This window comes from Polyodon spathula, chromosome 10 (assembly GCF_017654505.1).
Source record: "Polyodon spathula isolate WHYD16114869_AA chromosome 10, ASM1765450v1, whole genome shotgun sequence".
Classification (NCBI taxonomy): Eukaryota; Metazoa; Chordata; class Actinopteri; order Acipenseriformes; family Polyodontidae; genus Polyodon; species Polyodon spathula.
In genome coordinates, this window is record NC_054543.1 from 7,655,095 (window position 1) to 7,672,985 (window position 17,891).

At 43.8% G+C, this 17,891-nt stretch overlaps 1 protein-coding gene across 3 annotated transcripts in view; it reads right to left on the reverse strand.

Moving 5' to 3' along the window:
* Window positions 1-17,891, reverse strand: part of LOC121321832 (netrin receptor UNC5B-b-like) — a 56,715-nt gene that overhangs the window by 12,775 nt on the left and 26,049 nt on the right. The window contains exons 1-3 of one of the 3 annotated variants that reach the window (XM_041261085.1): window positions 14,432-14,889; window positions 1,976-2,200; window positions 514-657 (exon numbers count right to left, since the gene is read on the reverse strand). In XM_041261085.1, coding sequence (XP_041117019.1) covers window positions 514-657; window positions 1,976-2,200; window positions 14,432-14,666 — 604 coding nt within the window. In that variant the 5' untranslated portion in view covers window positions 14,667-14,889. Of the gene's footprint in view, window positions 1-513; window positions 658-1,975; window positions 2,201-14,431; window positions 14,890-17,891 lie in introns of those variants that run through there. The other 2 variants (XM_041261086.1, XM_041261087.1) reach the window with 2 other exon arrangements.

Consider the following 17,891-nt stretch of genomic DNA (forward strand, 5'->3'; position numbering starts at 1 on the left):
TGGTAACTGCTGAAGCAACTAGTTGAATGGGAAATGTATACGCAGTTTCCCAGCAGTTTTCATTAGGCTGCTCAAAGCACAACTATTTTAGAGTTGTCGCTTTAGCGTCAGACAGACAGACAGACAGACTGAAAGAAAGACAGACAGATAACGAGGACATAAACTGCTGCTCTTGATGAGGGTCTAAGATACAGACTGAGAGACTTACAGAGATGAATGAAAGATAGAAAGACAGACAGAGACAAGCATATCTTACAGACAGACAGACAGACAGACAGACAGACATATCCTACAGACAGACAGAGACAGGCATACCCTACAGACAGAGAGACAGACATGCAGACAGGGAGACAGATAGACAGAGACAGGCATATCATACAGACAGACAGACAGACAGACAGACAGACAGACAGACAGAGACAGGCATATCATACAGACAGACACACAGACAGACAAACAGAGACAAGCATACCCTACAGACAGACAGACAGACAGGCAGACAGGGAGACGTACATGCGATGCGGACGTAAGCCCTCCTGCTCTTTGTAGTCCCAGCAGAGCTCCAGGCCACGCACTGGCACCAGAAATCATCCAGTCCAAAGAGCTCCTCTACCTGAGTGCGAGAGACCTCGATATCCACCTCTCGAACCACCAGCCCTGGGGAAGAGAGACATGGAGACAGGGAGACACAGAGAGACACAGGCACAGAGACACAGGCACAGATAGACACAGAGGCACACACACAGACACAGAGAGACACAGACACACAGAAAGAAACACATTATTAGAATTGTTTTTTTATTGACAGCATTCTACTTGAAAAGGTTGTTTATCCAACTTAAATCACTGCAGTCTAGTATATTCTTTGTGTTCAGGGTGATGAGAAAGCAGTACATTTACTACATCAATGATAAGGTGTGTAATGTGGTAAACTTATTTTCTAATCACCCTGAACATAAGAAAAGTGTAAACAGATATGTGTGCTAGAGTGAGGCCTGGGAGCTGTGTTGCTGTCCCTCTCAGTGAGTGAGGCCTGGGAGCTGTGTTGCTGTCCCTCTCAGTGAGTGGGGGCTGGGGGCTGTGTTGCTGTGTCTCTCTCAGTGAGTGAGGGCTGGGGGCTGTGTTGCTGTGTCTCTCAGTGAGTGAGGGCTGGGGGCTGTGTTGCTGTGTCTCTCAGTGAGTGAGGGCTGGGGGCTGTGTTGCTGTCCCTCTCAGTGAGTGAGGGCTGGGGGCTGTGTTGCTGTGTCTCTCAGTGAGTGAGGGCTGGGAGCTGTGTTGCTGTGTCTCTCAGTGAGTGAGGGCTGGGAGCTGTGTTGCTGTCCCTCTCAGTGAGTGAGGGCTGGGGGCTGTGTTGCTGTGTCTCTCAGTGAGTGAGGGCTGGGAGCTGTGTTGCTGTCCCTCTCAGTGAGTGAGGCCTGGGAGCTGTGTTGCTGTCCCTCTCAGTGAGTGAGGCCTGGGAGCTGTGTTGCTGTCCCTCTCAGTGAGTGGGGGCTGGGGGCTGTGTTGCTGTGTCTCTCAGTGAGTGAGGGCTGGGGGCTGTGTTGCTGTCCCTCTCAGTGAGTGAGGGCTGGGGGCTGTGTTGCTGTCTCTCTCAGTGAGTGAGGGCTGGGGGCTGTGTTGCTGTGCCTCTCTCAGTGAGTGAGGGCTGGGGGCTGTGTTGCTGTGTCTCTCTCAGTGAGTGAGGGCTGGGGGCTGTGTTGCTGTGTCTCTCAGTGAGTGAGGGCTGGGGGCTGTGTTGCTGTGTCTCTCAGTGAGTGAGGGCTGGGGGCTGTGTTGCTGTGTCTCTCAGTGAGTGAGGGCTGGGGGCTGTGTTGCTGTGTCTCTCTCAGTGAGTGGGGGCTGGGGGCTGTGTTGCTGTGTCTCTCTCAGTGAGTGAGGGCTGGGGGCTGTGTTGCTGTGTCTATCAGTGAGTGAGGGCTGGGAGCTGTGTTGCTGTGTCTCTCAGTGAGTGAGGGCTAGGAGCTGTGTTGGTTACCTGTGATCTGGTCCAGGCTCTCTCTGGTCACGTGGTCATTCTGGTTGACCCAGTCCCCGTTGCATTTGAAGTAGATCTGTGCAGCGGGCGTGGCCCTGCAATGCAATTCCACAGGATTGTTCTTCACGATGTAGGCGTCGTCCGGCTCCTGCTGGAACGAGGGGAGGGGCTCCGCGGGAGCCGAGGGGAACGAGTCCGGGAGCACATCGCTGTAATCACCGGGGCCTGAAGGGGAGGAGGGGTGGAGAGGGAGGGGGAGGGGAAAGGGGAGGAGGAGAGGGGAGAAGCGAGGAGAGAGAGGGTGAGGGGGTGAGGAGAGGGAAGAGGGAGAGGAGGAGAGAAGGGGGAGGGGAGAAGGGGGAGGAGAGAGGGCAGAGAGGGGGAGAGTGCAGAGAGGGGAGGGGGAGCGGAAGATTGGGGTTGGGGGAGAGGAGAGAAGGGAGAGAGGGGGAAGGGGAGAGGAGAGAATGGAGAGGGTTGCGAGAAGGGAGAAGAGATAGAGGAGACTGGGGTTAAACTCCAACCCTAAGAAGGTTTACAAGGCTCTCTTTGGCAAAACCCCAAATTATCTTAATAAATTACTAATTACATCTACAACATTACAACATACAGGATGATCTGAAACTTCTGTCTTGATCCTTTTAAAGGAGATCAAATGCAACGCTGATATCTATGTAGCTGAGACGTGCTTTTCTTTTGGCTGGAGCTCCTAAATTTCATTAACTTGTTTGTATCATTGTGTTCATTTGAATTTCTGTTTTTTATATGATGTGCCACTTTCTTAACCAGGTCTCCCTTGAAAAATATTTATTTTATTTCAACAGGACTTTTAAAATAAAATGATCAGTCGCCTCCCTGTTGTAGCATTTCGCTGATCGGAACAGACACCACTCGAATCGTCTGTCCCATCTGAACCCAGGCACTCCCAACAGAAACCAGAGCTTTCTACACGTGTCATACAGCCAGCCCCGTGGCCAGTCAATCCACCAGCACACCTGGGCAAGCAAGGAAACGCACTGAAACACTATACTGTACTCATACATACATACACATACTATACACACCCACTGAATCACAGAGACAGACACACGACACACACAGAAAAACACACACCAATACTGTACTCACACAGAAACACACTGTGAAACACAGAGACAGACACACGACACACACAGAAAAACACACACCAATACTGTACTCACACAGAAACACACTGTGAAACACAGAGACAGACACACGACACACACAGAAAAACACACACCAATACTGTACTCACACAGAAACACACACAGACAAACACAGACACACACACACACACACACACACACACACACACACACACACACACACACACACACACAGACTAGTCCAGCATATGCAATCTCTTTGCACAGAGGAGACTAGGTTTAGTTTTTCTGATTTTGTATAATCTGGCAGCAGCAATAAACAGCACTCTCGTGCTATAAGAGATGCTCCTCTGTACGCTCATGCTCCATGTGTGTGGATGTCAGCAGGGTTGCCGCATCTGTTTACCTCAGCTCTGCGAGTCTAACAAAGCCCAGGGGTGAGTTCTCAGCGCAGGCAGGCAGGCTTGTCAATGTGGGTGGCGGGGAGGGGGGGGGGGGGGGGGGGGGGGGCTGTAAACAGCAGATGTTGCTGAAAACAACATAAAGTGCTTAAAGACTTAGAAAGCTCTCTGAAATAGAGAGAAAGGGTGCGCACAGAACTGGTACCCCAGCACTAAAACTGCTGCGCAGCATCTGGTGATAGTGGGGCGAAGATGTGTGTGTTTTAGAAAGAAACTGAGAATAGGTGTATTGCTGATGTAGTAGGTCCAACACAATACTAAACCAGCAGGACCAGGAATACAGCATGTACTGTACTGTACTGTACTATACACACACTGTACACACACACACACATACTGTACTGTACACACACACACATACTGTACTGTACTGCACTCACACACACTGTACTCACACACACCACACACACACATACTGTACTGTACACACACACACACACACACACACACACACACACACACACAAATACTGTACTCACACACCACACACACAGAGACAATGAAACACACACACACACACACACACACACACACACACACACACACACACACATACTGTACCCACACAGACACACACACAGATACGCCCACACACACACACACACACACACACACACACACACACACACACACACACACACACCCACACACAGACACAGATGCACAAACACACACAAACAAAGGCAGACACACAATCACTAACACACATAGTGTGCTGGTTTTGGAACAGCTTAGTGTAACATACAACAGTATTGATTCAGTTAGGTAATAACCAAAGTATAACCCTTGTTATAACGCAACCCCGTTTTTAACCATCCCAACAGCAAGATTTCTTCAATGGAAATGAGTCGTTAGAACCATCATTTAACATGATCAACTCAGGCACAACTGTCTCAGTACTGACTGACACTGAACTCTCCAGTATGAATGTGTTATTCCCTCAGTGAAAACACACCATGGTTGTTTTATTCAAAGATCAGGCTAATTTAAAGATAACCTATTGTGGTGTGAATCATGCATGATGTATGCAATCGTTGCCTGCCCGCCATCTTCACACAAACTGCGACCAAGCAACCTTACCATTTTCCCTTTAAATGTTGATCAAAGTAATCTTCATAAAAGTACTATATATTGATGTTCAAATTATTATTACTGTGATACAGCAAATTCCCAAACCCTACTGTGAACACTCTGATGTCTCCAGGTCTCCTGGGGTTTGTTATAGAGAAGTTAGACTGCACTGATCAGGAGCTTGTTCCCATTGACTCTAGTTTTACTTTGTGCAGGACATTTTTAACATGGTGGTAATAAGCAGAGGGTTTGTATTACAAAATGAACTTTAGCCTTTTGCTCATGTCTTTTTCCTGATTTTTGCGGGGGATCTGAGCTCAACTGTCACATAAGCACAGCATGGGTTCCTCCTTTGGACTACAGAAAAATGAATTAACGCTATTATGCAAAACAACTATTTCATTTACTGACTTAGTGAAGCTGAATAACCCAATCAGCCCCTGGTTCCTCAGCTCTCCCTACTTTTAAACACAGGCTAATTTCAGACAAACGCTAACGAGCTAATGAGATCACTGGCCGCTGCTGCTGGGGAAAACACTCAATGGAATGTTCTTGATTAATGGCCTTTCACACTTACAAGAGTTTCTCATTGCAAAAGCATAGCAGGGTGTAATACAAGCACAGTGAAAGCACAGGTAAGCATTGTATAAAATTGCAAGGTATGTTAAAGAATACTAATAAACCTGGCAGGGTAAGCTATGATAAATGCATATTATAGCTATGGGAAAAGCATGGTAAAACTGCAAAAATACTATGGTAAACTTTTATAAGGGATTAAACATAGTGCATGTTTTAAGAAATATAAACTTCTCATAACCGCGTCGAAAGGGGGTCTTGTGGACCCCAAAAGTGTTTGAGAGCTAGACATTGAGCCCTGCGATTAGTTCAGGTCTCACAATCTACTGTAGCTTCTGGTACATTATGAAGCTAGAGCCGACAAAGCAAGAAACCCTGCATGTTCAGAAATATTCGAAAATGCCTCTGAAGTTCAACTCAGCCCTGCACCTGCTTTTTACAGGTTCACAGATCTTCAAGAATCGCATGTAAACTGCCTTCATCCAACATTTTCAAATACTAATTGACCTTTAGAAACATAATCCGTCCAACTATATTAAAGGAATAAAAAGTGACCTGCTGTAGGAACAGATTCCAGAATGGGGCTCAGATCTCAGCTCTCCTCCAGCAGTGAATGGAGGCCTGTTCATCTGACTCATCAGACTGCCCCCCTCACGTATTAAAACCACTGCATTTTTGCAGTTTTCTGCCGTGATTTTCCACAGTTATACTTAAGCATTTACCACAGTTTACCATGGTTTGTCATGTTTTTTAATATGCTTTACCATACCCCTATGTGCGTTACCATGCTTTCGCTGTGCTTTATTACCCTTTGCTGTGCTTTTACTATGAGAAACTTTTATAAGGGTCACATGTGGTGGGATTAATCATTACAGAATGAATCCCCCCCTCCTCCCTCATCCCTCCTGGTTATTTTCTTCTAAGTTTTACCTTCTGCTTGGTTTCCAGGGGGGAATTGTGTGCCGCAGAAACCATATGGTGAATCTCAGTTAAATGAGCGAGCAGCTCTGCTTTTAGCAGAGCAATAACACAGCACAGTCAAATGAAAGAGATCTTTTATTATACACCTGCACCCCTGGCTCAGATGACAATTTAAAATCATTAAACTGCAGCCACTTCCCGTCGCTACACGTCTGCTAGCATAACGAGCTCGAACAAGGGGTTTAGTAACACGAAACCTCCCTGTGTGAACACACAGTTAGAATAGGTAGTCCTGAATAGGTACAGCACTGTCACCTACAGCCTCAGAGTGAACATGTAGAAATGACAGAGATTTAGACAGGTTCAATTGTACACCCCCAGATTCTGAGGCGCTCAATAACATGTGCTGAAGAATGTCCTTACCAAGTTTTATCCCCCAGCAGGAGACCTGGGAACTCTCCCAGACAGACAGACAAAGAGAGCCGGAGTTCTGTCTTCCATGTGTGAACATGCATACCTCTCTATCAAGGTTAGCTCTAGCTAGCAATTCCACTGGAATTCTGGCCTCAGAGAGCATTTTATTGTACAAGCTTTTATTTTCAAGTCTTTTACGGCTTTAATGAGAGACGGGTGGCTTGGAAACTATGACAGTTATTTAGTTTTAAAAAAACAACAACTGGTTTGATAATGACAAGGTGCTTCCAGAGACTGGAGTCACAGGTTAAACACACACAGATAGACACACATGCACACATACAGACACACACAGTGTGTGCCCTAAGGGACAGGGATAGAAATATCTGGTACCAATAAACTTTTATTTTTCGCAGCATTACATAAAGAAAAACAGTTTTGCTACTCTGTTACCTGAAGGCAGAGGGTCAACTGGACAGATCAATTTATATCAATGAAAGAACAGTTATTGTACAATAAGTAACATTGTCGACTGGACATAATAAAGAGGGTCTTTTTCATCACTTATCTATGTTATTGACTCATGACTCTTTTTAACCACTGGGCATGCTACTGAACCAGGCTCTGAAGAGCTGAAGTGGCTATATTTGTCACTGCTGTAGCTGTGATTTTGTATAGAGATGTATTAACTTGCAGTTGAAAAGGGGTCAGAAATCACAATTTCACACCCCCTAGATATATATATTTTAAAATCACCTCACTTACAATATCACAAGGATGGAAATAGGACTCCTGTTGCATAGCAGTTTCACCCATTCCAGGTTTTAATACAAGCTAAGTGTATGAGTAACAAGCTCAGATGTGTCTTTTTAAACCCATAGTAAAAACCAGGAATTGATCAAACTGCTATGCAATATGGGTCTCACTTCCATCAGCTTTTAGGAGTCTTTTCAGAAGCAGCTGAACAAGGCCTGGTAAGCAATGACCAGATACAGCAACAGAGACATTGGCTAGGTAAGATAAGCACAAAGTTCAAGGAGGTTTCTCCATTGCTCAGTGGTTAACCCAACATGATTAGCCTGTCACTGTGAATTAGTGTGCCACTCTGAGTCATGCACTTCAGAGGCTCTGTGTGGGGAACCGGAGAAGAATTACTTGCTCTTGGCTACCACTAACCTGCCATTAAAGCTTCCAGAATGTACAGCACTGAGCAAAACCCAAGCAGCCACATGGACGCTTTAAATAAAGAAGTGTCTTCTTTTAGCTTCATTGCCTCGCCCTTTGCATCGAAACCTGTGATTACCACCCTCTAAAGTTAGTTCGGAAGTTAATTGAAAAGCAAGGTTCAGCACAGACAAAGAGACACAGGAATGAAAATGACATTGACGCCAGTGCTGCTCTGGGTAATGACAAGCTACAAGAAGCCAGGGAAAAGGGGAACAACACTTGAGTTGTTCGTAAAGACAACAAAAAAAAAAAAAACTCCTGGCGCCAACTAGCTGCAATACTCACACGACCTACCAACAGCTACAACCCTTAGTTTCCCACAGTAAAAGCACAGAACAGTGAAAGCATGGTAAAGCACATAAGATCTGGGCAAAAAATGAGTTCGTAGTTGATTTATTCAACCTGCATCCCGTTTGGGTAAGTCACAGCTGGATAAGAAATGCGAAAATAATTTTATGACTATGATCTTTTCCAGCGCTACCAAATATGCTGCCCACTTGAGCACAATTGTTTGATAAAATGCATTAACTGCATTTAAATGTTAGGGAGAAAAAGCCCAGGGGATCATTCATGCAATTAAGTAGAATAAGAAATATATTTTGCATTTTACACCTCGCAATTTATTTTAAGAAACTGGTATATAGACATATAATTTTTTTTTCTTGGATAAATATGGTTCGTAACTTCCCACTAAGAGCCTGCAGCGGTATAGGGCCTATGGAAACTCTGAGTGTGTTAGTAAAGTCATTGTTCTTCCATAGTGAGCGAGTGTAAGAGATAAAGAGAGAGAGGACTCTGATAACATGTACAATACAAAAACTACTTTACTGTTCCATGAATTGAATGACAAAAATATACTGGAACAATATATTTTAGGATGTGACATCTGTGAGTTAAACAATACACCTTTTTTTACACCCCAAAACGGAGAAACGCCCCATCGTTCGTAACAACAACGTCATCGCTCCAGTTCATCAGATTAGTCCACCCACCACTGGTATCGTTCAGGCGTGAAGATTATGTTAAAACACCAACACCAACAATAAGGCATGAAACCTGAACCACAAGCAGATGAGAGAATATATGGGAACTGCTGTAATGCGAGGTCAGCACTTTAGGTCTAGAAACAAAAATGCTATCCCTCTTTTCTTATTTCTTTACGAGCAGCATTCATTTTGACAATGCTTGTATGATTTGCCATGCCAATAAAGCCCATTTAAATTGACAAGTCTCACAGGCATAAGAACGAGACAGATGCAGACTGTTGAAAAACAGATTTGAGGAGAATGGATTCCTGCCCAGGCAGTAAAAATGATAAACCGAGCGCACCCCTATCCTCCACCTCCTTTCTGCTTCCCTGCTCTTAAAAGCCCACTTTCACTCCATTCAGGCTTTCAGCTGGGCAGGAGAATCAATATCCCACAATCAGCTCGCTGTAAAGTGAACAAGCAGCAAGATTGATGAACTCGTTGTCGGAGAAACAAGCACAGAATGGCATTTTAATGCCTGTTGCTTTAAAGCAGATAATGGACCAGCTAGCTCCCCTCACTCACTCCAACACTATCACCTAATACCAGGCTGCTTGCAGTACACTCTCTCTACTCCTCCATCCTCACTCCTTGGCTCACTGGTAATAGGGGCCATGCTTGTCTTGTTTTATATAACCCACTTTCTTGCCCATTTCCCTGACTAATGACAAGCCCCATCATAGTGGTGTGGTGGTGATGAATCTTTGTTAATAGAGAGGTTTTTGGTTGTTCAGTTTTTGCAAAGGCCCTATGGTGTCTGTGTGTTTTGTGTGTCAGTGCTGCTGAACAATGCATGTGTTCTATAGTGTCTCTGGTCTTCCAGTAAGCAAACCCCATGCAGGGCACTGTTTAACATCAGCTGCAGAGAGAAAGACAGAAACAAAGAAGTCATTGAAGACAGACGGACAGACAGACAGATGGACTGGTACTGTGCTGTGTTCTCTGTGATGTACAGTGTTTTGATATTTGTATCTGCGCTGGTCTGTAACAGACAGTTACAGGGCAGCTAAAGGCTCATCAGGGTAATGCTGTGCCAGGTTCTCTCTGAGACACAGTGAACCACAGTTAGGAATTAATTGTGCAGGAAAAAACACTAACTCTTTCAACATCAGGGGGATCTCCCACTGGATGCAATGCAGGGTGATATCACATAGGTTTGTACAGCACTGGGGTACCCATTTGGGTTTTCTAAAACATTTATTTTTAGAAGTTATCCTGAAATTTTACATTGCATCTATGGGATAAGGAAAATATCACCAATCTACAGTACCTGTATAGTCCCTGTCCCTCATATACTGTATAACTACAGTACTACTGAAAGAGAAATTCATCACAAGCTTCATACTGGATCTTTGACTGCAGCAATCTTCAACTTCAAGCTCACTCGACCTTGACCATGGCTTTTGCTATCCTAAAATCAACGCTAATCTATATACCTGAGTGTTCTTATAGTATAGTATATATATATATATATATATATATATATATATATATATATATATATAGATAGAGAGAGAGAGAGAGAGAGAGAGAGAGAGAGAGAGAGAGAGAGAGAGAGAGAGAGAGAGAGAGAGAGAGAGAGTATAGCACTCCACAATTCCTTCACAATTCCTTCATCACCACATTACAGTCATTTTACTTCCTGTTATATGACAGCTGTCCTCTGCCATTCACTTTTATTGGGATTCTGAATCTGGCTATCCTGCGATAACCAGACACAGTACAGTTTGAAAAAGCAAAAGGCACCAAGGGCCCATAGAAACTGAAGCCTGTTCCCAAGCCGAAAGACCGACTCAGTCATAGTCATAGAAGAAAAGGCATGTAACTCATTTTTTGTAATAAATTCCTATACCTTAAGAAAGGAAAGGTGTGAACACTTGTCATATAACAGCTGGAGAGTGTGCTTGGAGGCAAAAGAAAAACTATCACCCCCTCTGTGATTGCATCGGCTGTTATCACCTTGTAGAATCTCTGTGTCCAGCACAGCAGAGTACAGAGCTGTGCAATACTGCATGGTGTAGTACAGTGCTGTTCAGTGTAGAGTAGTGCCTTCTGAATGACATTTACAAGCTTGGTAATAACTTAGGAAGGGAGCTAAAACTGAAATTAAAAAGGGGATTAACTTTCTTTTCCTACTGATGATGTTTTTCAGGGGATTTGCAAAGGCTGCTGTCAGCTGCTGTCAGGTATTGCTGTCAGCACTCAGCACGGTCCCAGTGCTTCATCTCCCCCCAGCTGACATTTCCAGTAGAGTAGCTCAGGTCCTGGGAAAGATTATTCAGTCCTGGTAATATTTGCTCTCCCCCCCCCCCCCAAACACTGGGTAAATCCCATGTCCTTTAGTGACATTTATCTGGGTAAAAAAAAGAAAGTTACAAAATCTACAAGCTTGGACAGACAACATGCTCTCAAGTGTCAAACACTGACTTGTCAGATAAGAGAAGTTAAATTAGAAAATCCTCTTGTGACGGCCTAAAATGACGTATTTGCCTAAAATGACGTATTTGCCTAAAATGACGTATTTGCTTAAAATGACGTATTTTCTGTGGAAGTTCAGGGTTTATCTGTTAAAATGTAACTAGTCTACTGCCATGTTGTTATTTTTGCATGTGTAAGTGTGTGCAACTGTTCAGCAACAATCATGGGAAAGCAGAAGGCTATCATTGACTTCACAAGAGGCTTGATCGCGTGTGTCTGCTTAACAGAGCTGCTGAATGGAACCAACTGCAGAGTCCAACAAGATAGTCTCCTGCCCGGGTGTTCCTGGACTGCCAAAGAACCATCAACCAGAAACATGTGGCACTTTGGCTTTCATTTAATAATGTTTTACTCATTGACAAAAACTAATAACTCCAAACAGCAGAGCAGTTTTGTCGTCAACAAAAGCTTGAAAATTCACTAATATTAAATTTTGAAGACTAACCCTAACCCTAACCCTAACCCTAACCCTAACCCTAACCCTAACCAACACCGGCTAAATACAAATAACTGATTTCCACGTTAATTGAGCGTTCGTATGCATGAAGCAAACTGTACAGAACTTTACATATTCAATTACTATTTTTAAATATTCTACTAATGCATTACTCAATTAAAAAAAACTCTATCTGGACATCTGGCAGTGAATAATGTACGCCACAATGCTGTATCAAATCTCTCAACAGATAGGCACTGCATTATTAGTACAAAAACATTATAACACAACAACACTAAACCCAGAACTCTTAACATGTCAAGAATTGAATATTCCATGGAAGCTTTTGTCCTTGGTGTTCCAGCAGCACAGAACCTGCATTGTTTGACTGGCTCGGAACGGGATCCCTGCGGAATGTCTGAATGTGGGATCTGAGCATTCCGCTGCAGGAATCAGATGACACTGCCTCTCCTCCCAGCTAGGGGGCGACACCTCCTGCCGGGAGCATTAATCATGTGTAATCAAATATTTTTTTTTTCGGAGTGTCTATGGCAGCTGGCGACCTCTGTTCTGGCCTGGGGGACCACCCACTGCATGAGAACCAGGTTTTAGCTTTCCCTGGTTGAAAAGTCAAAGTTGTTATTGTGACTGAGAACAAAAACACAGCGTCCTCACAGTCTTACTATACTGGTCCTGCCGCTGGTGCGCACATTTAAAAGTGTAGCGTTCCAGCTACTGTTAAAGTATTTTTTTTCGACCTATAAAATTTTAAACTGTTACAACTCTTCTGGTGTGTTGTAGAGAAATCGGTTTCATGAAAATCAAACTTTTGAAAAACCAACAGAAGTAACTTTCTTTAAACGACTTCAGGCTTTGTGATAAGAGCCCGATTTGATTGACTGTACAGTCTCTGTGCCTGTGTGTGTGTGTGTGTGTGTATTTGAGTGTGTGTGTGTGTGTGTGTGTGTGTGTGTGTGTGTGTGTGTGTGTGTGTGTGTGTGTGTGTGTGTGTGTGTGTGTGTGTGTGTGTGTGTGTGTGTATTTGAGAGTGTGTCTCTGTGCGTGTGTCACTGTGTTTGCTCGACAGTGCTTCACTGTGTGTTTGATTGCCAGTTCCAATGTCTCTGTATGTACGAGTGTGTCAGTGTGGCAGGGTCTGTATGTATGTGTGTGGCAGTGTGGCAGGGTCTCTATGTACGAGTGTGTGTCAGTGTGGCAGGGTCTGTATGTATGTGTGTGTCAGTGTGGCAGGGTCTGTATGTATGTGTGTGACAGTGTGTCAGGGTCTGTATGTACGAGTGTGTGTCAGTGTGGCAGGGTCTGTATGTATGTGTGTGACAGTGTGGCAGGGTCTGTATGTATGTGTGTGACAGTGTGTCAGGGTCTGTATGTACGAGTGTGTGTCAGTGTGGCAGGGTTTGTATGTATGAGTGTGACAGTGTGGCAGGGTGTGTATGTACAAGTGTGTCAGTGTGGCAGGGTCTGTATGTACGAGTGTGACAGTGTGGCAGGGTCTGTATGTATGTGTGTGACAGTGTGGTAGGGTCTGTATGTATGAGTGTGGCAGTGTGGCAGGGTCTGTATGTACAAGTGTGTGTCAGTGTGGCAGGGTCTGTATGTACGAGTGTGACAGTGTGGCAGGGTCTGTATGTATGTGTGTGACAGTGTGGTAGGGTCTGTATGTATGAGTGTGGCAGTGTGGCAGGGTCTGTATGTACAAGTGTGTGTCAGTGTGGCAGGGTCTGTATGTACGAGTGTGTCAGTGTGGCAGGGTCTGTATGTACGAGTGTGTGTCAGTGTGGCAGGGTCTGTATGTACGAGTGTGACAGTGTGGCAGGGTCTGTATGTATGTGTGTGATAGTGTGGTAGGGTCTGTATGTACGAGTGTGACAGTGTGGCAGGGTCTGTATGTATGTGTGTGTCAGTGTGGCAGGGTCTGTATGTATGTGTGTGTCAGTGTGGCAGGGTCTCTATCTACGAGTATGTGTCAGTGTGGCAGGGTCTGTATGTACATGTGTGTGACAGTGTGGCAGGGTCTGTATGTACAAGTGTGACAGTGTGGCTGGGTCTGTATGTATGTGTGTGACAGTGTGGCAGGGTCTGTATGTACGAGTGTGACAGTGTGGCAGGGTCTGTATGTACAAGTGTGTGACAGTGTGGCAGGGTATGTATGTACGAGTGTGACAGTGTGGCAGGGTCTGCATGTACGAGTGTGTCAGTGGAAATGGGTCTGTATGTACGAGTGTGTCAGTGGATGTGGGCCAGGAGTCTTTCCCCCTCCTTCTCCCCCTCCCCTGTTGTTATAGTTGTGTTGCACACTGACCCTGTGCTCTTGCCAGTCCCTCAGTGTCAATGGCTTGTTTGTGGGACTCTGTGTGTTTCCACTCCATTGCTCCACAGAGGACAGCACTTCATTCAGCACAAAGAGCTAAGCTGCTCCTTCAACACAGGCCTTTCACTGCCTGACCCCCACCCCATCCCACCCCCTTTAGTTTCTAGAGGACCTGAGAATCTGCAATATTATTAAAATAGTTTAAGATAGATTTTACTAAAACACAAACACATACCAGCACTGAGACCTTTACTAAAACACACACAAACACACACCAGCACTGAGACCTATACTAAAACACACACAAACATACCCATTTACAGGGATAATTGACTCTCCTCTCCTCATCCTCCTTTCTCCTTCTTTTACTTTCCTTCTTTCTCACCTTGGTGTATGCCTTGCTCATCCCTTCTTTCCTCTTGGATTTTCCTTTCTCTCTCTCTCGCTCTCTCTCCCTCCCTCTTTCCCTTTCGATCCCTTTCTTTCTGTCTTGCTCCCTCCCTCTCCCTCTCTTTCACGCTGGGTGCCTGGCTTGCATCATCTGTTCTGTCCCTCCTCCCACTCCTGTGTTTGATTGTTTTTGTTACAATGATTTCCCCTGGTGGGGTTTCTTTAATCATTTTCTGAGTAATAACATCAAGTATGTTGAGATTGGTAGCATCTAATTAACTTAGCAGAAAATACTGCTTGGGCATGGAAACTGAACCGCCCCCTCCCTCACCCCCTAAGTGAAAGCTTGGTCCTTCCAGCCCAGGACAGGCTTGAGACAAACAGACTGAACTGCTCACCCCCTAAGAGAAAAACATATCCATCAATCCACTAAGGGAAAGCAGTTCAAGGTCAAACGTTGGTTAAAAATGTTATAAAATGTGTTGTTTTTTGTTAGTTGATACCATAACAAGTGTTGCTGCTTGCTGTCTGTCCCTCCCTTCCTGTGTGATTGCCCTGTATCTGCACTGCTTTTAAAACACTGTCATTACTTTACAAGACAAGCAGCATTCCTTCCTGAACAGTGGTAATTATAGCCTGCTCTCAGCAGCCTGCTGTAATTACAACCTTTAGAACAATTTGCCGTCTTCTCCCCAGGCAAAAAGAGCTTGTCTCTCTCTGCGTTCCCTTTCATCCAAATACCTTCCTGACTCCGAACAGCGGGGGATCAGTCCCAGGTCAGAGCTGCAGCCACCTCGGAGGTATATGAAAAAATACAACCGGGAGAACAGGCACCAAAACAACAGGGAGGGAGGGAGGCATACAAACGAGCGCTGAGTTACTAATTTAATCAGGGTGGGCGATTTCTTTTATTTGAAATAAAATCTAATTTATTTGATTTAAATCAGACATTTTTTATTTAAATCAATTTTTTACATTTTTTTAAAAACAAGTTTGGATTTTTTTTTTTTTGTAGTACTGTAGTTGTAGCTCTACAGTGCCTCCAAACTATAAATTTAAGGATGTTGCAAGTGGTGGTTTGTGAATAGTTACATACCAAACTAAATGACTCAATCTCAAATGATTACATAAATAAAGCATATTATTTATCATTGAGGCCTCCTCTAAATGTGAACTACAAGAATTTAACGATGGAGTACGCCAGAGAAAAATACCCCTCCCTCATCCCAGTCATTCTTTTACATTTCTTTCTGTGTAAGTCCAAACACACTCAATTGCTACTTAGGACTACTTTGCTATAGTGTGTTCAGTTGTTAAAGTTTCTGGTTGCGCCACTAAATAAACCTGGTTTCAGCGGGTCTTAACACAGAGCTCAACTGTCTATTTGGGTCTCCACTGCACTGTCATGAGAATCGCTTCGGCGAATATGTTAATGATGGGGCAGGCACTCTATAACAGGGCAAGTCATGTCTTCACAATACCATTTCAGTGCAGTATTTTTTTTTTTAAGTCTTTGCTCCATTTATGCGCTACAAAATCAGGGGCAAGCGCCTGCACTCACATTACACCCGTGCTGTGATCAGATTTTTAGTTTACAGACAGTAAGAGTTTAATATGTTTGTGTTAATAAAAGGTTTTTAAAACATACTTTTCATGTCTTTTTCTTCAGAAACTATATAAAATAGGTAGTAAATGAAAAAATAATTTAAATCAATGATTTTTTTTTTTTTTAAATCAAGTGATTTAAATTGACTTGATTTAAATCAGCCAACCCTGATTTGAATTTAGTTGAAGTAAACCATGTTTCATACTTAACCCTAATGTCAACATTATTATAAAGTGTTACTGCAAAAATTCAGCCATTCATCCAATAAGTTAGTACTGAGATCAGGCTATTGATACACTGGCCATATTTTGAAAGCGTTTCTTTGTGTCTTAATTAGCTCCTAGAACCAAACAACTAAGTTGTATATTTCAAGTCCTTTTCAGAACTCTTAATGTGTTTTTGTTTTTCATTTTGTAACATTAACATGATTTTTTCTCCTTTCAAAAAATAGGAGTTAATTAAAGAATGGAGGAGACGTGATGAAAAGAGACATGTTGAAAACTTGGCCTTTGATGTCTAGTTTTAAGAATACTGGGCAGGATTTCTCCACTTATTCATGTGTTGAAAGTGCTCCTTCCTTTCCCAACCCAGTTTAAAGGGGGGGGGAGCAGTATGACAATCGATGTAATTAAAAATATAAAAAGGAAAATAAGAAATGGGTGTAATTACACAAAGGTTGATTACAAACTCATGCCTTATGATTACAGAGCGGTGGAAATTAAAATAGGTGACAGGGCATCTTGGTATATCTAATCGCTAGGCAGCTCAGCTGTGGTTTTCATGTGGGGGGGTCTCAATAGTCTTGTAGGCTTTTCACCTCTCGAGGTCCGGGTTTGAATCCAGCTCGCAAAGTCACAAATGGGTTTGGTCAGTGGTCAGTGGTCTCAACCCAACACAGCCCCCAGGGAACACTAGAGTAATTCACAAATGGCAGCACACAGCAGAGAGAGAGAGAGAGAGAGAGAGAGAGAGAGAGAGAGAGAGAGAGAGAGAGAGAGAGAGAGAGAGAGAGAGAGAGAGAGAGAGAGAGAGAGGTGACAGTGGTGATGTTCAGATCAGGATTGTAAGATGATATAGTGGTGCAAACCCTCCCCTAAATGACCTGGGTTCAAACACAATATCCGTTTGACAGCCATCATTGACAGCTAGCAATCGAGTCATAGGATTACATCACAGGGATCCACGGCATGAACTAGTTAACATTGTGAGAAGCTATGTCTTTATCTCACTGATACATACCGTACTTATATGTAATACTATATACAGAAATATACTATATATATACATATATATATATATATATATATATATATATATATATATATATATATATATATATACACTACACACACGGACACACACACACACGGACACTCACACACACGGACACTCACATGCATGCACGCACACTGACACACACGCATGCGCATTTTTCCATGGTCACACTAATATGCGCACCAGAAAAAATAATCGAACCAATCTAAACAGAATCTTTTACTGCATCAGAGAAGGCACTCAGACCCTCCTTAACAAAACAGAAAACTGTTGGCTTGCTGTTACCCAGGGTTTCTAAAATGACGGATGGTTTCCCGGCTATACTGAACTGATTAGAGCACACAGCTGTCTTGACTCTAGAAATGGCATTCAGACAGGCGCTGTGGTTGATCATGGAACGCTAGTTGTGCAGGATCACAGGATCATTGTTACACTTTAGACATGATTCTGAGTGCTCTACTGAGACCACGGGGGGGTGCTTTACACTTCTGAGCTGTGACAAAAACAGAAAAATGAATCAAAGCTCATCAGCAACAGATGAGGGTTTTCTCTATTGGCTAAAAGGAAGTCCTAC